Raw genomic sequence first — 23,823 nt, 5'->3', positions numbered from 1 at the left:
CCCCATCCCCCTCTCGGGGCTAGAGTGGTATCATCCCCCAATGCAAGCCTTAAGACCTGGATAAGGGGTCTCAGGTACCCTGCAATCCTGGAGGGGTGGGCAGCTCAACATTCACCTTCACCGCCACCCCGTTGGGTTTGAGACTCCTGGCCAACAGGATGCGGATGTCATCCTCGTCATTGAAGGGACTCTCTTTGTACTCCTGCCGAAGCCACTCCCTGTACTGCAGAGACAGACAACAACATACAGTATGTCAATATTCTTGTCTATTAAGGCAGCTGTATTCTCTTCCTCAAGTAACTATGAGGCTACTCTTCTCTCTGAAGGCTTTAATGCTTAATACATAAATGTTTAATGATAAGAAACTCATTTTTATTGAACTTCCATTTCCTCCAAGAGTGCCTGCATATCTTTCACTGTCACCTGTACCTAGACTGACATCTTCCCCTCTGTCCACCCTCTATCCCCCTCTGTATTGACCTGGTCAGCGTGAGTGGTCTCAAACTCCTGGAGCTGGCGCTGAAACCCCAGGTTGGGGCCAGCGCATGGCCGAGCCACCCTCACAGCAGCCAGGGCCTCCTGCCAGCCCAGCCCTGTCACTGTCATGATGTAGGCCACCACCAGGGAGACACTGCGAGACACACCCGCCAGACTGCATGAAGAGAGGAATGGATGGTTAAGCAGAGATGTATAGGAGCAGGCATGGCCATGATAGAGATAAAGGGCATGGACATCAGCAGGTCATTAATAGACATACATTTAATTGAATTGGAAGTCAAAGATAGAGGCTGTGGAGGCAACATTAGAAAATGTAAATAAAGGAAGGATCTTCTATATTTCTCAGATAGTCTAACAACACGATACATTCAAATCAAGATTGTTCTTTGGGGAAGTTCAAAAATAGCCTTCTGTGTAATCTATGTGCTGCTTACCATAGTCACACATGGGTTCACTTGTGAGCACTCAGATAAACCCAGAGATACAGTAGCAGATGGACAAATTAAGAAGTTTTGTATCTTATGACTCACCAGTGGACCAGACAGCCCTCTCCTTTCAGCCGGGACTCGTGCATGAACATGATGCTTTGTTTGAAGTGCTGTGTCCTGAGAATGACACACATACAGTGAGGGAAAAAAGTATTTGATCCCCTGCTGATTTTGTATGTTTGCCCACTGACAAAGAAATTATCAGTCTATAATTTTAATGGTAGGTTTATTTGAACAGTGAGAGACAGAATAACAAAGAAATCCAGAAAAACGCATGTCAAAAATGTTATAAATTGATTTGCATTTTAATGAGGGAAATAAGTATTTGACCCCCTCTCAATCAGAAAGATTTCTGGCTCCCAGGTGTCTTTTATACAGGTAACGAGCTGAGATTAGGAGCACACTCTTAAAGGGAGTGCTCCTAATCTCAGCTTGTTACCTCTATAAAAGACACCTGTCCACAGAAGCAATCAATCAATCAGATTCCAAACTCTCCACCATGGCCAAGACCAAAGAGCTCTCCAAGGATGTCAGGGACAAGATTGTAGACCTACACAAGGCTGGAATGGGCTACAAGACCATCGCCAAGCAGCTTGGTGAGAAGGTGACAACAGTTGGTGCGATTATTCGCAAATGGAAGAAACACAAAATAACTGTCAATTTCCCTCGGCCTGGGGCTCCATGCAAGATCTCACCTCATGGAGTTGCAATGATCATGAGAACGGTGAGGAATCAGCCCAGAACTACACGGGAGGATCTTGCCAATGATCTCAAGGCAGCTGGGACCATAGTCACCAAGAAAACAATTGGTAACACACTACGCTGTGAAGGACTGAAATCCTGCAGCGCCCGCAAGGTCCCCCTGCTCAAGAAAGCACATATACAGGGCCGTCTGAAGTTTGCCAATGAACATCTGAATGATTCAGAGGAGAACTGGGTGAAAGTGTTGTGGTCAGATGAGACCAAAAATCGAGCTCTTTGGCATCAACTCAACTCGCCGTGTTTGGAGGAGGAGGAATGCTGCCTATGACCCCAAGAACACCATCCCCACCGTCAAACATGGAGGTGGAAACATTATGCTTTGGGGGTGTTTTTCTGCTAAGGGGACAGGACAACTTCACTGCATCAAAGGGATGATGGACGGGGCCATGAACCATCAAATCTTGGGTGAGAACCTCCTTCCCTCAGCCAGGGCATTGAAAATGGGTCGTGGATGGGTATTCCAGCATGACAATGACCCAAAACACACGGCCAAGGCAACAAAGGAGTGGCTCAAGAAGAAGCACATTAAGGTCCTGGAGTGGCCTAGCCAGTCTCCAGACCTCAATCCCATAGAAAATCTGTGGAGGGAGCTGAAGGTTCGAGTTGCCAAACGTCAGCCTCAAAACCTTAATGACTTGGAGAAGATCTGCAAAGAGGAGTGGAACAAAATCCCTCCTGAGATGTGTGCAAACCTGGTGGCCAACTACAAGAAACGTCTGACCTCTGTGATTGCCAACAAGGGTTTTGCCACCAAGTACTAAGTAATGTTTTGCAGAGGGATCAAATACTTATTTCCCTCATTAAAATGCAAATCAATTTATAACATTTTTGACATGCGTTTTTTCTGGATTTTTTTGTTGTTATGCTGTCTCTCACTGTTCAAATAAACCTACCATTAAAATTATAGACTGATCATGTCTTTGTCTGTGGGCAAACGTACAAAATCATTAGGGGATGAAATACTTTTTTCCCTCACTGTACAGGTTATGTATGGTCATAAGCAGGTCATAACACAATAACAAACCAGTTACCATTCCCAGAAAGGTAACAAAATTGTATCTGTTGTGGAAGACAAATCATATAGGACAAGTAACATTAAAGTTGCCAAAAAAACTGTAAAACTGAAACGGGCCCTCCACCCCAGTCATAGAAAGTGGGGGGATGAGTGGTTAAGGGTGTGCGACACAGGAGGCTGCTGAGGGGAGAACGACTCATAATAATGGCTGGAATGGAGTGAATGGAAAGGCGGAAAAACACACATGGAAACCATGTGTTTGATGTGTTCGATAGCATTCCATGAGCCCGTCCTCCCCAATAAAGGTGCCACCGGCCGCCTGTGGTGTGCGAGCAGTGAAGGGTATGGGTGAGGGGAGGGCCATAGGGGTGAGCATGTGTGTGTTCTTCTAGGCCCTAGGGCTATCCATCTATCCTCCTGACAGGACCAGGATGAGCAAGTGGTGTCTGTGTCCATCTCTGGCTAGCCAGGGTCAGTTTTACATTTCGCTTGCTGGTTTCACACACCTTGCTGGAGAGACGTGGGGGTAACAGGGGAGTTGACAGCGACATCTGGGTGCCTGGGTGTGAGTGTGTGTGTGTGTGTGTGTGTGTGTGCGTGCGTACGTGCATGTTTTTTTGGGGGTGTTATAAAAATAGAGATGCAGTGCAGACGGACAAGGCAACTCTGCAGTAAATAACCAGAGACTTCCTGTTCCTTCCTGCATAGAGGACCAGACATCCTGCACTCTACGCACTGTGTGTGTGTGCATATAGGCATGTTTTTTTTTACAGCATTTATCTATCCACCTATTTATGTATGTATATGTTGATCTGTGGGTGCTCAGTACATCTCTGCATGTGTTTGTGTCTTAATCCTAATGTGTAAAAATCATTCCATGGTTTCTCATTAGAGAAATCAGAAGCTGAGTCGCCTAGTCATCTAGTGATTTATTCAGTGCTTTGATTCACAGTCAACTGGTGAGCATGTGAATCATATCATTTTCATATCAGGAGAACATGAACTAGAGACGCCCACACAGTGTGTGTGCGCTGGATAGAATGGATCTGACTGGTCTAGTCTGCTTCAGTCCGGTGCTGATCTGTTCTGTAGAATGGATCTGACTGGTCTAGTCTGCTTCAGTCCGGTGCTGTTCTGTTCTGTAGAATGGATCTGACTGGTCTAGTCTGCTTCAGTCCGGTGCTGTTCTGTTCTGTATGGTAGCCTTGTGTACTGTGTGGTGCTGTGTGTTAGGGTACTTACAGGTTTTGTGTGGGCAGGTCTGCTGCTGAGATGCATAGATAGGTAATCTCCTGCAGGAAAACAGCCAACTGTTATATGCTCTAACACAATTACAATCTAATAGGCAAAGTATGCCGACAGGATCGTTGTAAACACCACTCTGTACACACTATTACATAATGCTGAATTCTCAGTCTTACAAGTGTTTCTGCAAACAACAAAAAACATTACGTAAGCTTCCACACCAGGTCCTATCCTATAGACTGTGTTTATGATGGTGGGATGGCAGCTGTAGTGAGGAAGTAAAGGAATGGGACAGACCGTGCTAGTTTCTGTAGGGAGTAGTAGAATTCGAGAACACCAAATCCCACACAAGCTAGAGCCAGAGCACTGGGTCAGAAACTCAAATGAATCCTCCTCTCTGCCACCTACTCCCCCGCCTACACCCTCCCACAGAGCTCAGACAGGCTCCAACAAATTCTTTCTATTGAAGTAACGTGAACCTGTTTTGTTTGGGATGGGGCCTAGTCTAATATTACACACTAAGCCACATTCGCATACTGCTGTCCTGAATTACCTGACAGACTGGTCCAGGGGCAAACATACACCATGCTCTTATGGGAAGAGCAGTCATGGGGACTGTCATGGGGACTGTCCATTTATTTGAAAATCTTGATTTGTAACATTAACATCCATCTAAATTGGATTTTGAAACTGGATTTTGTGCACGCGTATGATACAGACAGGCATTAACGAACGTGTGTTAATACATGTGTCAGGTGTCATTAGATCACGTACATTCATATAATAGCCTCATGCGTAAAAAATGTCTGATGAGGTATTTAGCCATTTTGATTTAGCGAATGGTCCACTGGGAAATGTTTTCTTACCGGCAGGATAGGGGCTGCACTGTCATGGATGGAGAGGATGTGTGTGATGTTGTTCCTTGCTAACTGTTCCCTGTCCCTCGCATCTAAAGGAAAACAATTATTGAATGACAAACACATGAATCATCTATTAAATATTCATAGAATGTTCTCAAATATGAATGTGCCACTGAAATGTACTGGAAGGGAAAATGATGAAGGGGTGTCTTCATTGGTCTTATCCTTAGCTCAAGCCTTTGACCAGTACAGTTGGGAAGAAACACTTACCTTTGAAGTTTCCCAAGTACAAGTCAGGCAGGACCTACGGGAAGGTAAGCATTCAATATTAATGTGTGACCTGTTGTTTACATTCACCAGTGTTCTTAAACCTGACATAATTACAACAAGCATTTCATTCATTACACAAATAACTAGGCTAAGCAACCATATTACTACTCAAAACACAAGCCCCTGGGCCTATACTCCTGTACCACTATTGACAGGAAAGATGAAACTCAAATATATAGCCTGTGTTCTCAAGAAAAGACAACATGGAGGTCCAGAGACAGTATATTTAGTTTGACACCAAATATCAGAGGAGAGTGAGCTCACATAAATGACACAGGTCACTCTGATGCCACACAAAATAATAGTGATAATAAGACATGTTAATGGAGGATCTGTGTGTGTGAGTGTGTGTGTGTGTGTGTGTGTGTGTGTGTGTGTGTGTGTGTGTGTGTGTGTGTGTGTGTGTGTGTGTGTGTGTGTGTGTGTGTGTGTGTGTGTGTGTGTGTGTGTGCAGTGGTGTAAAGTATTTAAGTAAAAATACTTGAAAGTACTACTTAAGTCGTTTTTGGGGTTATCTGTACTTTTACTTTACTATTTATATTTTCCCTGTCACCCAAAAGTACTCATTACATTTTGAATGCTTAGTAGGACAGGAAAATGGTTCAATTCATGCACTTATCAAGAGAACATCCCTGGTCATCTCTACCGCCTCTGATCTGGCTGGCTCACTAGGGGTTGAAGGATTATTGTTATACTATTCCAGGTATTCCTTAAAGAGGTAGGGTTTCAAGTGTCTCCGGAAGGTGGTCAGTGACTCCGCTGTCCTGGCGTATATAAGTAATTTCAAATGATTTATACTTTTACTTTTGATACTTAAGTATATTTAAAACTGACTTTTACTCAAATAGTATTTTACTGGGTAACATTCCCTTTTACCTGAGTCATTTGGTACTTTTTCATCCACTGTGTGTGCCTGTGTGTATCCCACATACCTCTCCTCCCCCATCTCAAACCCAGCTGGAATGACAGCGATGAGAGGTGCAGAAAGCTTTTCCAATTGAAATGAGTTGATGACACCTGTTGTGTACACCAAGTACCAAGCCAACATTTGAGAAGGTCAATTGCTAAAGTATCCATGATGACATGTAGCCTACAGTATGTGATAAGACACAGCAATGCATTACACCCATAAGTAATATCACCAAATGTAGTATGCTAAGATCATTTTCAACAGAAAACTGTCCACTGTGTAGGCAAGGAGTTGGAATGTAAAAGCACAACGCCTACACACCGGGTGTGTGTACTTTGATAGACAGCTAGTCATTAAAGTGTACAGTGTCCAGTAGCCTACATACAGCGGCAAACAGACACTCTTATGGCAGATGGTATTAAGTGGAATATGGTATTATGCAACTGTGCACGATTCAATATAAATTCGATGTAATACGTGTTTAAAACACCAATAGAACTCACGTATTAAACACATTTGACAACACGCGTTTGATTGACATTCAATATTCATTATTCATTGAAACCCCCTGTCTACAGAACTACTGTAGCCTTCTCGGAAACCATGCGTAAACTTTGCTTTAGGAGCGCATGCATAGGCTGTATATCAACGAATAACATACCTTATTGAGCCCATTACCCATTCTAAGCGAAGACGTCTGTAAAACCAACGAATGGAAATTACGGCATTTATTGTTGTACTCTTGTCTCGAGAAGTAGTTCTCCAACGGCTTTCCCAAAAGCTCCCCAAATTGCGAGCGATCGAGGACCTCACACAGTCTGCAGCAGCGCTGTTCTATAAAGCTCCCGATGTTTTTAATGCTTCCTGGGATATGTAGTTTTGCTTATCTAGAGAGGCATGGGCTCTGTAAATGAAGGATGGTAGGCCTACACTTTTTTTATATTCACTATTTCTATACAGTTTATGCCATAGTAGACTCTATGGGTACGCTTCACCTATAGGCAATAGGCATACAGTCAAAGATCTCTCAATTTTTGAATGAAGGAATGGACACAGAGTTTTTTTGTCTAGTGTGGAAACAAAAGTATTCTAATTTCACAACATACATATTCATTTTTGGTAAAAGCCACTCACTCAACATCTTTGTTTATCATTATTAATTACAGGACTTATTATTTTGGAGATGAGGCAAGCAGTGAGATACTGCCAACTTATTTTTATCTGTCTTCACATAAGCCATAATGTATATATTGTTGAATAATTGCAATCACATATCATGACCAGTAATAACATATATAGGGATATTTGCTTTGAATGAAAAGCTTACCAAACTTATTGAGCTTTGCTGTGGGCAGAAATTGTTACAATGCTGGCCTATACAAAATAGGCACCAGGCCAGACAATAGTGCATTTAGGCCTATTACACCCATACCGTTATTGATTAAACCACTTTCATTCACCCAGACTCTATTACATAAGGCAGACAATAAGAACCAGTAAAACAGTGGATGCCAGGGTTACTGTAATGACACTGAATCATGAAAAGAGAACCCAGAGCCATGGCAAATGATGATGTGAAATACTTTGTTATGGCTTTAGTGTGTGAGGACAGGCAAAGAATATAGCGGAGGTCGGGGGCGTTTACAGAATATAGGCCTACTCCAGATGTACTGTAGGCCTTGGCCTAACTCTGCACATTCAGTGCAGTCTGGTCACATCACCCAAAACCTTCAGAAGCGCTACCATTCAGGTGGTTTCCCATCCTGGTTTCAGAGAAAATCTTACTTTATCAATGGATCACAATCTCTTTTGTTTTTGTCAGTGTATGCTTTAATTCAGTGTGGTTTGGCTGTGTTGAGTCATTGTGCCGGTAAGTGAAAGTGTCTTGTTATTTCCTTTTTAGTGTCTGTAAATTACTCTGAAATAGATTCTTTAAAAAGATTCTGGTTATTTTGGGGGTAGCTATTTTGATCCTTTAATATATCATTGTATTAAAGGAACAGCCAAGCTATAAGTGGTAAAGTGGCCTACATGCTTCACATGACTCTCTCTCTCTCTCTCTCTCTCTCTCTCTCTCTCTCTCTCTCTCTCTCTCTCTCTCTCTCTCTCTCTCTCCCTCTCTCTCTCATAATACACACACAAACACAAAGAGTATGATTGTGGTCAGGGCTGACAGGTCTTCTCAGCCCCCTAACAAGATGATGTTGCAGCATCAGGAAGTGCCACACAATACTCTCTGCTATACTGTAGGCTGGAGAGGCTACTTCTTAATAAATACCTAGACAAACATATATCTTTAGAATTACAATCACCCTATAATGTAAAGCCCCCAATAGTCAGGAGATGCTTGGTTGTGAATAATGTAATGATGAACCATGTTCTCTTCTTTGGTAGATGAACTATGATAGACGCATACCTCCAGTAGGCGGTAATAGTGCTCTATTTTACTGGACTATTTTTATTTTTATGGGCTTTTGCCTCCCGATCTGACCATGGCACTATGCAATGAAAGAAGGTAGTCCAACTGTGATATCATTGTAAGCCCATTGCCTAGGCTAGGAATCTGTCTTTGACCAAAATGTTCAGCTCCATTCACATTTCATAATTTATACCACAGAAAAAACATTTTAGTTTCAAATATTGTAAGATCATTTTTTCTCTCAGTGGCCTTGCGGTTAGAGTGTCTGCCCTAAATTCAATCCCTGGCGGAGTCACACCAAAGACTGTACAAATAGGACCTGATGCGTCTCGGCTTGGCACTCAGCATTAAGGAGATATATTTGGGGTTAAGGCCCTGCGATAGACTAGCGTCCTGTCCAGAGGGAATACTTGTATATTCACTAAGCTGCCTCACGCTACAGAAACAGGAGATATACTCCTGCCCTATGAGCGGTTCCGGCTCGCACAAGCCAAGGCTCGTGCAAGGCTACTTACTTACTACAGTCAGTGAATACAGTTGAAGTCGGAAGTTTACATACACTTAGGTTGGAGTCATTAAAACTTGTTTTTCAACCACTCCACAAATTTCTTGTTAACAAACTATAGTTTTGGCAAGTCGGATAGGACATCTACTTTGTGCATGACACAAGTAATTTTTCCAACAATTGTTTACAGACAGATTATTTCACTTAGAATTCACTGTATCACAATTCCAGTGGGTCAGAAGTTTACATACACTGAGTTGACTATGCCTTTAATTAGCTTGGAAAATTCCAGAAAAGGATGTAATGGCTTTAGATGCTTCTGATAGGCTAATTGACATCATTTGAGTCAATTGGAGGTGTACCTGTGGATGTATTTCAAGGCCTACCTTCAAACTCAGTGCCTCTTTGCTTGACATCATGGGAAAATTAAAAGAAATCAGCCAAGACCTCAGAAAAAAATTTGTAGACCTCCACAAGTCTGGTTCATCCTTGGGAGCAATTTCCAAATGCCTGAAGGTACCATGTTCATCTGTACAAACAATAGTACGCAAGTATAAATACCATGGGACCACGCAGCCGTCATACCGCTCAGGAAGGAGACGCGTTCTGTCTCCTAGAGATGAACGTACTTTGGTGCGAAAAGTGCAAATCAATCCCAGAACAACAGCAAAGGACCTTGTGAAGATGCTGGAGGAAACAGGTACAAAAGTATCTATATTCACAGTAAAACAAGTCCTATATCGACATAACCTGAAAGGCCACTCAGCAAGGAAGAAGCCACTGCTCCAAAACCACCATAAAAAAGCCAGACTACGGTTTGCAACTGCACATGGGGACAAAGATCGTACTTTTTGGAGAAATGTCCTCTGGTCAGATGAAACAAAAATAGAACTGTTTGGCCATAATGACCATTGTTATGTTTGGAGTAAAAAGGGTGTTTCTTGCAAGCCGAAGAACACCATCCCAACCGTGAAGCATGGGGGTGGCAGCATCATGCTGTGGGGGTGCTTTGCTGCAGGAGGGACTGGTGCACTTCACAAAATAGATGGCATCATGAGGAAGGAAAATTATGTGGACACATTGAAGCAACATCTCAAGACATCAGTCAGGAAGTTAAAGCTTGGTCACAAATGAGTCTTCCAAATGGACAATGACCCCAAGCATACTTCCAAAGTTGTGGCAAAATGGCTTAAGGACAACAAAGTCAAGGTATTGGAGTGGCCATCACAAAGCCCTGACCTCAATCCTATAGAACATTTGTGGGCAGAACTGGAAAAGTGTGTGCGAGCAAGGAGGCCTACAAACCTGACTCAGTTACAACAACTCTGTCAGGAGGAATGGGCCAAAATTCACCCAACTTATTGTGGGAAGCTTGTGGAAGGCTACCCGAAACGTTTGACCCAAGTTAAACAATTTAAAGGCAATGCTAACAAATACTAATTGAGTGTATGTAAACTTCTGACCCACTGGGAATGTGATGAAAGAAATAAAACCTTAAATAAATCATTCTCTCTACTATTATTCTGACATTTCACATTCTTAAAATAAAGTGGTGATCCTAAGACATGGCATTTTTACTAGGATTAAATGTCAGGAATTGTGAAAAACTGAGTTTAAATGTATTTGGCTAAGGTGTATTTAAACTTCCGACTTCAACTGTATTTGCATCGAAATCATATGCTCTTTTCTCGATTAGCTACACTGGTCTGCAATTGACTTCTAAGACTTCCACAACATATTTTCTGTTGTTTCAGAATTGCGGCAACGAGAGAAATCCCGGAACTATAGGCCTATCCGTGGGATGAAAAGGTAGGTTATTTCTCTATAATTTACGATTTGACCTACATCTTTTATCATAATGCATACATAGACCTATTTACATAGAATTTTAAACTGCATTCATTATTTATGTCATCCATTTCATGTGTTGACAACTCTAACAGAGCAAGTTACAGTATTGGATTTCCGACTACGTCTTTCACTTCCATATTCAGTTCTGTATTTCGATTCAATGTAACGCCGCTGAAGCTCCTCAGCCTACTCCTCCATTCGTTCGGAAATCAACTAGTGTTACTATTTACATCATGAGAGATTGCTCTATTACTGATTAATTACAATGTATCCATTAGTCTCGTATCAACGCTAGAGGGAAATACCCGACCGAGGACCAGGTAGCAAGCCATGGCTACTGTGCAGGACTCCATCTACATGAAATCCGCTGATCTTATCAAAAAGGAGCCTCTGGACTACGGTGGATTCGGTACAGTGTATCTGTGCTATCACAAAACCCTCGGCCAGGTGGTTCTGAAGACCGTCTACACCGGGCCACCGCGTAATGAGTGAGTATAGCGGGCTATGGTGTAGAGGATTCCCCCAGTGTCTGTAAGTGTTGTGACTGTCACGCTCTACCGAGTTTCATATTGTAGTCTAAACCAGGGATTCCCAAACTTTTTCACTCAGGGACCCCCTTCCAGCATTGGGGAACATCCTGTGATGTGTATATTGCTAAAGTAGGCTATAGTAGGCGGCCTAGTTAATAAATAGGGATACATCTCCAAATTAACATATTTTCCTAGCTGGTAGTCTTGACCAAGCCTTCCTCCCTCTCTCCCTCAGGGGCAATAAGCAGTCCCTGCTAGAGGAGGGCAGCCTGATGAGCAGACTGAACCATGAACGGGTGGTCAAACTGCTGGGGGTGATCCTGGAGGATGGGGACTACTCTCTGGTCATGGAGCTCATCCCTAAAGGCAACCTGCTGGCCATGCTGGACCGGGTGAGAGGATATCACAACAACAACAACAGCTAACTTGTCTACACTGTCACTATAGGAATGAGGTTAGGTCCTGGACTCACAGGCCAGCCTCCTTCCTCTCACTGCAGAGATGGAAGGTCTTCAAACAGAACTCCACATCACATTTTGTCTGTGTAATATCAACAAGCTATTTTCTCTCTGGGCAAACAACTTGTATATATTCCTGTCGTTTCTCCAGGTGCCTGTGCTGATATCCATCAAGGGCAGGATCATACTGGAGATTCTGGAGGGGATGGTGTACCTGATGAAGAACCGTGTCGTACACAAAGATCTCAAACCAGAAAACATACTGGTGGACAAGGATTTTCACATCAAGGTACAGCACCCACTGTATAATATGCTTTATTACTGTTTATATCATTTACTTTACTGTGTGTGTGTGTGTATGTGTGTGTGTGTGTGCGTGTGCGAATTCCCCACAAGAATAGTAAACAAACAAACATTTGACCAACTGGGCAAATGCTATTTCTAGGGGGTTTAAGGTTAAGGTTAGAATTAGTGTTAGGGTTAGAATTAGTTTTAGGGTTAGGTTTAGGAGCTAGGGTTAGGGTTAGGGTTAAGGTTAGGTTTTGGGGTTAAGGTTAGGTTTAGGGTTAGGTAAAATAGGATTTGGGGACTGAATTGTGTGTCCCAACAAGGTTAGTAATGCAAGACTGTGTGTGTGTGTTTGTGTGTATTGATGTCTCTACGTTCAATGTATGTGTATGAATATGGATATGTGTGTAATCTGTGTATGCAATGCATGTACATGTATGAATATGCATGTCTGTATCTGTGCTCCAGATTGCAGACCTGGGCCTGGCCACCTGTCAGACGTGGAGCAGGCTGACTAAGGAGGAGTCTCGCAGGCAGAGCCGGCTGGGGCGTCCCGGGTCTGGGGGAGGGGGGGGCAGGGCAGCTGGTACTCTGTGCTACATGGCTCCTGAGCACCTGGACAGCATCCACACACGCTCCTCTGAGAAGTCTGACATCTATAGCTTCGCTATTGTCGTATGGGTCATCCTCACTGGCCGTGAGCCATATGAAAGTGAGTGTTGCTCACTCACTCAACAGAGGCCTGTTGCATTCAAATTAATCTGATGCGATTTCAGCCATATATACTGAACAAAAATATAAATCCAACATGCAACAATTTCGAGTTACAGTTCATATAAGGAAATCAATCAATTTTAATAAACGTATTGGGCCCTAATCTATGGATTTCACATGACTGGGAATACATATATGCATCTGTTTATCACAGATACCTTCAAAAAACGGTAGGGGCGTGGATCAGAAAACCAGTCAGTATCTGTTGTGACTACCATTTGCCTCATGCAGCGCGACACATCTCCTTCGCATAGAGTTGATCAGGCTGTTGATTGTGGCCTGTGGAATGTTGTCCCACTCCTCTTCAATGGCTGTGCGAAGTTGCTGGAGATTGGCGGGAACTGGAACACGCTGTCATACACGTCGATCCAGACCATCCCAAACATGCTCAATGGGTGACATGTCTGGTGAGTATGCAGGCCATGGAAGAACTGGGACATTTTCAGCTTCCAGGAAATGTGTAGAGATCCTAGTGACATGGGGCCGTGCATTATCATGCTGAAACATGAGGTGATGGCGGCGGATGAATGGCCCGACAATGGGCCTCAGGATCTTGTCACGGTATCTCTGTGCATTCAAATTGCCATCGATAAAATGCAATTATGTTCATTTTCCGTAGCTTATGCTTGCCCATACCATAACCCCACCGCCACCATGGGGCACTCTGTTCACAATGTTGACATCAGCAAACCGCCTGCCCACACAACGCCATACATGTGATCTGCGGTTGTGAGGCCGGTTGGACGTACTGTCAAATTCTCTAAAACGACGTTGGAGGCGGCTTATTGTAGAGAAATGAACATAAAATTATCTGGCAACAGCTCTGGTGGACATTCCTGCAGTCAGCATGCCAATTGCACACTTCCTCAACACTTGAGACATCTGTGGCATTGTGTTGTGTGACAAAACTGCACATTTTAGAGTGGCCTTTTATTCTCCTCAGCACAAGTAATGGTCTGTGTAATGGTCATGCTGTTTAATCAGCTTCTTGATATTCCACACCTGTCAGGTGTATGGATTATCTTGTCAAAGGAGAAATGCTCACTAACAGGGATGTAATTTGAGATAAATAAGCTTTTTGTGGGTATGGAACATTTCTGGGCTCTTTTATTTCAGCTCATGAAACACCGGACCAACACTTAACATGTTGTGTTTATTTTTTTGTTCAGTGTAGTTTGTGAACTCTGATATATTTTATAGTAAGAGGTCCTTTGTTATTTTTTATGAATGTATAAGGTTTTTAGTTTTTCTGTACAGATTTGGATGCACTGAATTAATATTGGACTACTGTATTTCAGATGCTCGGAGTGAGGACCATATCTGCCAGTGTGTCCGTAAAGGTGATCGTCCTGATGAAGACCTCATCCCTGATGATACGCCTGTAGAGATCATAGAGCTAATGAAGAGATGCTGGCATCAGGATCCACAACTACGACCAACATTCGAAGGTGCGTGTGCATGTGTGTAGTGAGATTGAGGTACAGGAATTCCTAAATACAGTAAAATGCATTACAGTGTACGCAATGCCAATCAATACAATGTTATTTGTATATATTTGTATATTTGTTTATCATTTTAAGCTTGGAAAAGAGAACCTTAAACCCAGACTTGGGACCACACAGCCACTCCACTGAATAGCAGGCTAGTGATTACTTTGCAATGCTTGCAGTTAGCCACTGATTCCTTCCAAACCACTCATTGTTGAATTGGCGATTTCCAACTTGTAGTGTAATGTATATGTCCAATGGCCGATGAGCACCGATACGTTTTATCTATTATTTCTCTTCATATGACAAGGATTAAAACGGATTTGCCAGTAGATTGTCGACTTGATTCATGATGATGACTGCTAGCTAAGATTTTGAAAGTATGATGTAACGTGATTAACGTGATTTGACGTCATTTTATCTGTGGCCAATGACCTTGAGCCTTCATGGATGGGCACTTCTAATGTGGCAGCACCCAAGGGGCTTGAATTTTCGAGCTCTACCCTTAGATTTGGCGGTGACGTAGTGTCCGCATGAGTGACAGAACACTGAGCCAATCACGGCGCAACTAGAGAACATTACCAACCCCTACGCTCCGTATTTTCTGCTGGCTACCCCACCACCACAGAAAACACTGAGCTAGGCTGAAACACCTGCATTTTGGAGCTGCCTTACTCAAGAGAGCAAAAAAGAGGCAATGTTTGTATGGAGGCTTTATTAACTCAATGATTATTGCAAACATTGTTTGCAAACTGATATGTGACACGTAATAATACCAAAATAACATGCGAAACAGGCAACTCAAAATGTGGGGCTCAAAACAGCCCTGAATGACAGGTCGCCACTGTTCCTAAGGGTAGTGTAGATAACCCCTGAGAGGTATTAGACTCTAGAGGAGTCCCCATCCACCTGTGGCTAGCTGGACATACTGTATATATGTGTGTAACTGGTGTGAAATGGCTAGCTAGTTAGCAGTGCGCGCTAGTAGTGTTTCAATTGGTGACGTCGCTCGCTCTGAGACCTTCAAGTAGTTGTTTCCCTTGCTCAGCAAGGTAAGGCAATAGGTAACGATGCTTCATGGGAGGCAGTTGTTGATGTGTTCAGAGGGTCACTGTTTCGAGCCCAGGTTGGGGCAAGGACAGGGACGGAAGCAAGACTGTTTCACGTGTACAGACATGGCATTAAAGGGTTTTTTTGACCCTCTCTCCTTCTCCCTCCCTCTCTCTCTCCCTCTCTCCCTCCCTCCCTCCCTCCCTCCCTCTCTACTGCACCTGCTGTCTCGACCTCTAAACGATCTGGCCTTAATGGCCATGTACTGTTATAATCTCCACCCGGCACAGCCAGAAGAGGACTGGACACCCCTCAGAGTCTGGTTCCTCTCTAGGTTTCTTCCTAGGTTCCTGCCTTTCTAGGGAGTTTTTCCTAGCCACCGTGTTTCTACATCTGCATTGTTTGGGATTTTAGGCTGGGTTTCTGTATAAGCACTCTGCTGATATAAGAAGGGCTTTATAAATAAATGTGATTGATATTGCAGAGCATTTACACCTTGTACATTTCAACACATATTCAAAAAAAGTGCAATATGCAACCAATATGCTGTTTTCATCTACAAAAGTCAACATTGGACCTATGAATAAATTAGTACTTCAACAAGCATCAATTCATTGCATTCAGGAGTCTAATGTTACATCATGGTCTAATACACAGACTATTCTGTGGCTGTTGCTATGTTAGTCATGACTGCTCTAATTTTCTAATTTTCTCTCTCTCTACACAGAGGGCTACAACACCTTCCTTCCCGTCTACAGGGAGAAGTTAGAGCCAGATGTAGAGAGGGACTCACTTGGTCTCAGAGTAAGTTGCATGTGTGAACAAAGTAATAGCACTGTCATGAGTACATCATTGAATTAACCAAGTGCACAACAAAGCAAAGTCGGAACAAATACAGTAACTACGTGAAAGATATTGATGGGTGTTTAATATTACCACAATATTACAAAATGTATCATAAGGTCCATAACACCTTTTAAACAATATTATGCGTCCTGTGATCTGTTTCATTGGCATGCAGGACTTGTACGAGGGGCCAGAGGAGCTGGTGGAGAAGATGAAATCATTATCCATGCCCCCTGAGAGCCTCAAAGGAGGTGAGCAGTCTGAGCACAATGTGAGGCAGGCTTCATGGCCCTGACCCTCTATAGCTCTCCACCTTACTACTCTACACCACTCACTGCCTTGCTAAACAGTCTCAGCGTGGTGGAAGCTTGCGTCAAGTTTTTATATTTAATTACTTTGCCTAAGCCCACTGATCCAAAGGTTTGGACAAAGTGCACTGAACTATTGGACATGAAAGAAAAGGGATACAAAAATTGAATGTGATGGGATGCACTAAGACCTCAACTTGAGATATTTGCCAGTTTCTAGATTTACCATTCAAATCTCTCATTCTCATCAATAATCAAACCATTTATACGACAAGTTATTCACCTTGATCTTAATTTAGAATTCAGCTATTAAAAATGAACCCTCTACCACTTCTCCCTATAGACCGGCCGGCTCCCTTGCTGACCTCAGACGGTGCTGGGGCTGTCCGTGTAGAGGCTGGTCCAGTGGAGGCCAGCATCGAGGACCTGAACCTCTTCCTCCCCTGTGAGACCTCCCTAATCCAGCCAAATGCCTGGACCCTCGACCCGGTCAGCACCACCTCGGGCATGGAGCTCAAAATGGTCAGCGACTGCTCAGCCCTGGAAGTCAAACTAGCCCAGGAGTTGGAATATCACAAATATGGCAGCTACAGCCGGATGGAACAGCTTGACTTCAGCCCCTACCCTAACCCTCACCCTGCCACCCCACAGCGCCTCTGCTCACAGGACCCCACCGCCAATAGAGGGCTCCCCGACCTCAGTCCCTTCCATCCCTCCACGTCCCCAGTATCCTCTGTCCAGTCCTGGACCAAAACCCAGGCCGTCCAGCCCAGCAGCGTGGAGGTGGACCCCCACCTCCGTCTTTCTAGCCTAGGCCTGTACGAGGCCGCGGCCCCCTCAGGGGCCACCACCCCCAGGCGCCAGCTTTCCAGCCACATGCCTGAGTCCTCCAGCAGCCCCTCTCTAAGCCAGGGCCAGTACTCCCCCCAGCAGCAGGATCCCTACGCCCAGTACTACCGCCTCCAGTCATTGCCAGCCTACCCAGTGCCAGAGTCAACTGCCCCAGACCTCACTGCAGGGCTGCGCCTGAACTCGGGTGCCAAGGTTAGACCTCCACAGGACCCAGGTAGGGGTGAAGCACAGAGATTACAGTGCTTGTTACCACTATTACCATTATTACAGCTGATGCAGATTCCCCAATCAGCATGACAGCTATCTACCACTTCAATTAGAAAAGCATTTATAAGAAACAGTATGTGTGTGTGTGTGTGTGTTTTGCAGGAGGCCTGTTCATCCATAACGCCAGTGGGATCCAGATAGGCAGCAACAACACACTGAGCATCAGGGACCACGAGACTTACAGCAGGTCAGCCAGCTCTCTCTCCAATGGGGCAAACTCACACTCTCTACTCAAAGAGACCCTGCAGATGTACGGTAAGAATAGAATCCTGCAAAGAGGAGCCTACTTCCTGAAAATAGACATCTTCCTATTTTTCTATGTCATGTTTTCTACTTCTAGTCCCATATTTTGTCTAGCCACAATATAGGGGTTCTTACATTGTTTGTTTACACATTTATATATTTGGGGTTCAGAGGAGGCTGATATAGGAGGATGGGCTCATTGTAATGGCTGGAATGAATGGAACGGAGTCAAACACGTTGTTTCCATGTGTTTGATAGCATTCCATGTATGCCATACCAGCCATTACAATGAGCCCGCCCTCCTATATCTCCTCCCACCAGCCTCCTCTGGTGGGGTTATAATTGGGTTGGATAGTTCAACTAAGACCATGGGGCATTTAGAAGTGCTATTATTTAACAGTAAATTGGTATGTATCATTAAATGAGAGTAAATTATCAAAAACCCTTGTAAATATCACAGAAAAGGGTTGTTAACTTCCATTTTACACAATATGTTCCGTTGTGTCCTGTCCCGTGTTCAGAGGACCAGGCAGTGACTGAAGAGCACCTTGATCTCCTGAGAGAAAACATCGGGAAGGAATGGAAGCGCTGTGCCCGTCGTCTGGGCCTGAGCGAGGTGGAGGTGGACACCATCGACCAGGACTACCATCGTGACGGGTTGCCTGAGAAGGTGCACCAGATGCTGGAGCGCTGGAGGATGAAGGAAGGCTGTGTGGGCTGCACCGTGGGCCGGCTCTGCAGAGCCCTGGAGAACTGTGTCAAAGTAGACCTGGTAAAGAAGCTTCTTCTTGCCTGCTGGACCAATACTTCTCCGTAGGTACAGTAGACTGTATCTATTCCAGTCCCCCCTACCCCTAACCCAGAGAGAGACTTTCTACTCCAGCACTCCACCCACAGACACCCTTAAATTCCTACCAACCAATGTAATGTGTAATGTTTGTGAGTTGAGTTGTTAGTATTGAATTTTCCTGCCATAGGATATGAGTGTACAGGTTAGAGTTCTCATTCACAGCCCGAACCCGACAGGACCAGTCCTCAAATTCTGTGAATCTACTGTGCGTGTCTGTGCACCTTTTAGCTTTTTCTCAGCCACAGCAGCGCCAGGATTCCAATATTGGCTGGGCCAGAGAAATTTGTGGCCATGATGAAACTTTTTTTCTGATGATTGAAATGTTTCAAAACTGCAATACGAATAAGCTGGAGTGCACTCGGGAGAATGATGATCCACGAGACCACGACAGGCAGCGCATCTCAGTATCAGGAGAAGCCCATATTCCAATGGCATCTTTTAATGCCGATACATCCTAACAAAATACACCTTATGACTGCCCTGCTAATGTGCCTTGCTGGACCTTGTAAACTATCGAAAGTAGGCCAAATGTCAATCAAACATGCATTCAAAACACGGCGCTTTTGAGTGATTATTCAAATGGTCGTTTGGCAGAAAATCAAGTTATTTATTTATTGTTTCATTATTCAACACTCCCTTTGTTATTTCATTTCAAAATAAAATGCTTGATTGTTTTAAAGGCATGAATGACTATGCTGTGTAATGACTTGAATGAAGTATTGGTTGATTGAAGTAGGCTGTTACGTTATGACAGATAAAACAGGACACACTCTCACGGCTCGATGGTGGATAGATTATCCTATAAGGCTTAGGCTACTATGTGAGGCAAGAGCAAAAAAGTAGTGTACACTTGATTAAAACCTGTTAAACTCTGAGTGGTTGTTTTGGGCCCTGTATAGGGCCCGGTGAAAATAAATCATAATAATAATCAGAAAATAGAAAGCTACAGGCATGGTCTTTTTGGAAATCAAACTAAAATCTTACTGCTGGCAATGTCATAAGAATATGCCCCCCATAAAGGCCATAAATCATGGTCAAGTAACCAAAAGTGCAAACATTTAGTATGCATGGAAAGGGTACATCCCGATGGTCACTGTAAAGCAATGCATTTCCTTCTCCATCCACATTACCTTCTATGCATCCACCACACGCGCCATTTAGCTAGCTCATTGTTTACAATAGGAAAAGTGAATGGGACATGAAGTTTGAAGTTTCTTCACTTGTCTGTGTCTTATAAAAATAAACATAAACTAACTTCATAACTTCAAAGCCCTGATTGCTAGGGTCATTTTAAGATGTCAGGCTTGAAAATCCGTTCAGCCATTTTGGCACAGTGACTCACTACCCAAACCAGACGCAACTGGTTTCAAGTGGCCAAGAGACATCATGTGATCTCCTACTGCTGTCTAGTGGACGAACTGAGAATCAGACAGAGGATATATGGTATTGCACATTGCACATATATGGGATTGCACATTGCACATTGCACAAGCCCTGCACTTTTAAAATGGCTGCATTCCAGTGGGAATTTGTGCATGTTTAGAGCGCCACCATTAGGTAAAAGATTTTGTGACATATTTTTATCTCAAAACTAGACATTCAAATCTCTTATTCCCCAACATGGGGACAATTGGGGCGACCCCCCTGAAAAAAAAATAAGAAAAAATAAGGTACATTTAAGTTTTGGGGGGCTCTGTAGTAGTCACATTGTCTCTGACACCTGAATCTGAATCCCACAGTTCTTACCTTTCTAACAGTACTACATGTGTTTGTAGGACTTATAGTTTTGAAACTGAAATGTACTTTATGAGGGTAGTATACAATATTGTGTGTCATTTAGAAAATGCCCCCAGAAGGGGTCAGAGTTGAAAGGCTACACTTGATTTAGGCTACATTATTGCGTGCTAAATGTTTCTGATCAGTGATAGATGACCAAACAAATAAATGAGCTACCACCTTCACTTGTCCAGCCAGAGATCAATTAACCAAATATACAGACGGAGATTCAGTGAAACAAAATCACATTGGTTGATTATCAGTCACAGGCTTTTGGTAGCGAGTAGGACACTGTTAATTTTTTTGTGTGTTACTTTGACCATATAACATTCTTGTTGAATACCCAGTTCTTTTTGAGTTAGCATTAAATATTGTACACTTCCCTTTATTTTAGATTTGGACAAATAAACATTATATTCATATATCTGAATGTCTATCATCTGTTTGATGCAACAGAGCCCTGTACGGCTTATAAAAATATATTCGGTGAATACATAAAGGCAGACAAATTTTGAAGCTTGATCGAAGAGATCCATATTTATTCTTTGGTCCTTTATCCTGTGTAGGTACACAGGCAATGGTGGGCTGTGGAAGCAGAGTGCTTGTGGCGTATGGTCTTGATCCGTCTGCAGTGTACGGCCAGATCGATAAGACTGCCGGAAGTGGTGTAGGGCTCGTAGACCTTAACCACAAACTGTTTGGACCTCTTGCAGAAGATTTGCTGATACTGCAAGACATGGTTGTGGTGTTACCATTTTACACTTTTTGTGGAAGGGACGTAGGGCAACACACCTTTGTTGGTATCGGTGTCAATTAACAGGTGTGCCTTCTTAAAAGTGAATTTGTGGAATTTCTATCCTTCTTAATGCGTTTGAGCCAATCAGTTGTGTTGTGACAAGGTAGGGGGGGTATACAGAAGATAGCCCTATTTGGTAAAAGACCAAGTCCATATTATGGCAAGAACAGCTCAAATAAGCAAAGAGAAATGACAGTCCATCATTACTTTAAGACATGAAGGTCAGTCAACACGGAAAACTTCAAGAACTTTGAACGTTTCTTCAAGTGCAGTCGCAAAAACCATCAAGCGCTATGATGAAACTGGCTCTCATGTGGACCGCCACAGGAATGGAAGAACCAGAGTTACCTCTGCTGCAGAGGATAAGTTCATTAGAGTTACCAGCCTCAGAAATTGCAGCCCAAATAAATGCTTAACAGAGTTCAAGTCTCAGACACATCTCAACATCAACTGTTCAGAGGGTACTGTGTGAATCAGGCCTTCATGGTCGAATTGCTGCAAAGAAACCACTACTAAAGGACACCAATAAGAAGAAGAGACCTGCTTGGGCCAAGAAACACGAGCAATGGACATTAGACCGGTGGAAATTTGTTCTTTGGTCTGAAGTCCAAATTTGAGATTTCTGGTTCCAACCGCCGTGTCTTTGTGAGACGCGGTGTGGGTGAACGGATGATCTCCACATTTGTAGTTCCCACCGTAAAGCATGGAGGAGGAGGTGTTATGGTGTGGGGGTGCTTTGCTCGTGACACTGTCTGTGATTTATTTAGAATTCAAGGCACACTTAACCAGCATGGCTACCACATCATTCTGCAGTGATACGCCATCCCATCTGGTTTGGGCTTAATGGGACTATCATTTGTTTTTCAACAGGACAATGACCCAACACACCTCCAGGCTGTGTAAGGGCTATTTTACCAAGAAGGAGAGTGATGGAGTGCTGCATCAAATGACCTGGCCTCCACAATCCCCCGACCTCAACCCAATTGAGATGGTTTGGGATGAGTCGGACAGCAGAGTGAAGGAAAAGCAGCCAACAAGTGCTCAGCATATGTGGGAACTCCTTCAAGACTGTTGGAAAAGCATTCCAGGTGAAGCTGGTTGAGAGAATGCCAAGCGTGTGCAAAGCTGTCATCAAGGCAAGGGGTTGCTATTTGAAGAATCTGAAATATAAAATATATTTTGATTTGTTTAACACTATTTTGGTTACTACATGATTCCATATGTATTATTTCATAGTTTTGATGTCTTCACTATTCTTCTACAATGTAAAAAATAGTACAAATCAAGAAAAACCATTGAATGAGTAGGTGTGTCCAAACTTCTGACTGGTACTGTATATATTCTTAATTCCATCGCTTTACTTGGATTTGTGTGTATTGGGTATATGCTGTGAAATTGTTAGACATTACTTGTTAGATATTACTGCACTGTCGGAGCTAGAAACACAAGCATTTCGCTACACCCGCAATAACATCTGCTAAACACGTGTATGTGACCAATAAAATTGGATTTGATTTGAATGTGTCGCTGTTATTAAATCCTCTTTCTCTAGACTAGTTTAAATTAATAGTTGTAGTGTGTTTGTAATACAGATCAGGAGTCTGGCATTGCAGGTCTATTTTCTGCCTTTCCTGCAGTCAAATGACCTAGTGGCCTCATGGGTGGAATGTTATTCATATTTTTCATAATTACATAATTTTTTTAATGAAATGCTGAAAAACGTTGTTTCTATGTCAAACAGTTTTGTTTAATTTGGGTCTTCTATGATGTGTATAAAGTGTAATATCGGGATGCCACCTCAAAATTGAATACATTTCAACTCTATATCTGACATGGTACAGGAGTCTTCTTTTTTGTAAGCCCATAACCATGTGTGTGAGGTGTATACTTTTGTTTCAAATTAGATTTGTTTAAGACTACGAAGAAACACTGTGTGACCCTTATTTAGCCCACTGCAGTAAAAGGATAATGTCTGCTATTGGAAATGCGTGTCAGTGAATGTGCATTGGTGCATGTTTGTATGTGTTATTGTGTAAGTTAGTGGTATTAGTGTGTGTGTGTGTGTGTGTGTGTGTATTTACTCATATGTGTGTGAGAGAGGTATCTCAAAAAGAGCTGGTGGTGGCACTTTTTATTGTCTTTTTAAATAAAGTCTGTTCCAGAAGGGTGAGTTTTGTCATAATTATGCTCACGGCTGTGAAGCGATCTAGTGGTTTGTAGTCCATGATTCACTAAACACCTCAGTCCTTGTAGTGAAGAAAACGTTTACATTTCTTGAAATTGAATTCTTGCATGAGTCACACTTTCTTCTGTGGTATTGAGTTTTTTTCTTTAACAATTATTTAGCACTAACACTTATTTTAAATGTGGATCTACCATTCTACCTCAAAGCACCAGGAAACATTACATGGGGAC

The 23,823-nt window shown here is 43.1% G+C and overlaps 2 protein-coding genes across 2 annotated transcripts; one reads left to right on the top strand and one right to left on the bottom strand.

The window, feature by feature from the left end:
- LOC121535323 (dual specificity protein phosphatase 22-B) lies at positions 1-6,959 on the bottom strand. The gene is made up of 7 exons (XM_041842271.2): positions 6,770-6,959; positions 5,139-5,172; positions 4,875-4,957; positions 4,006-4,055; positions 1,029-1,103; positions 481-652; positions 1-223 (listed from the first exon to the last, which is right to left on the bottom strand). Exons 1-7 carry the CDS (start codon positions 6,788-6,790, stop codon positions 71-73), a joined length of 588 nt encoding a protein of 195 aa, XP_041698205.2. The 5' UTR covers positions 6,791-6,959; the 3' UTR covers positions 1-70.
- A 3,798-nt stretch (positions 6,960-10,757) lies between these two features.
- Positions 10,758-19,519, top strand: LOC121535318 (receptor-interacting serine/threonine-protein kinase 1). The gene is made up of 11 exons (XM_041842266.2): positions 10,758-10,841; positions 11,162-11,371; positions 11,649-11,805; positions 12,023-12,160; positions 12,628-12,871; positions 14,232-14,381; positions 16,198-16,274; positions 16,492-16,567; positions 16,968-17,690; positions 17,846-17,998; positions 18,508-19,519. The coding sequence occupies exons 2-11, from the start codon at positions 11,214-11,216 to the stop codon at positions 18,801-18,803; spliced, it is 2,172 nt and encodes a 723-aa protein (XP_041698200.1). The 5' UTR covers positions 10,758-10,841; positions 11,162-11,213; the 3' UTR covers positions 18,804-19,519.
- Positions 19,520-23,823: the final 4,304 nt, after the last annotated feature.

The sequence above is a fragment of the Coregonus clupeaformis genome, chromosome 21 (genome assembly GCF_020615455.1).
Source record: "Coregonus clupeaformis isolate EN_2021a chromosome 21, ASM2061545v1, whole genome shotgun sequence".
Classification (NCBI taxonomy): Eukaryota; Metazoa; Chordata; class Actinopteri; order Salmoniformes; family Salmonidae; genus Coregonus; species Coregonus clupeaformis.
Note: the sequence above shows the minus strand (reverse complement) of the source record. Positions and strands in the feature narration are given on the sequence as shown.

What these genes read in the sequence shown, in the direction of transcription:
- LOC121535323 (XM_041842271.2), bottom strand. Translation starts at nt 6,790, where the DNA reads ATGGGTAATGGGCTCAATAAG. An exon ending in TGGGTAATGGGCTCAATAAG is followed by an intron (nt 5,173 to 6,769) that starts GTATGTTATTCG and finishes ACCTTCCCGTAG; the next exon opens with GTCCTGCCTGACTTGTACTT. An exon ending in GTACTTGGGAAACTTCAAAG is followed by an intron (nt 4,958 to 5,138) that starts GTAAGTGTTTCT and finishes GTTTTCCTTTAG; the next exon opens with ATGCGAGGGACAGGGAACAG.
- LOC121535318 (XM_041842266.2), top strand. Translation starts at nt 11,214, where the DNA reads ATGGCTACTGTGCAGGACTCCATCTACATGAAATCCGCTGATCTTATC. An exon ending in TGGCCGTGAGCCATATGAAA is followed by an intron (nt 12,872 to 14,231) that starts GTGAGTGTTGCT and finishes ACTGTATTTCAG; the next exon opens with ATGCTCGGAGTGAGGACCAT. An exon ending in AGAGACCCTGCAGATGTACG is followed by an intron (nt 17,999 to 18,507) that starts GTAAGAATAGAA and finishes TCCCGTGTTCAG; the next exon opens with AGGACCAGGCAGTGACTGAA.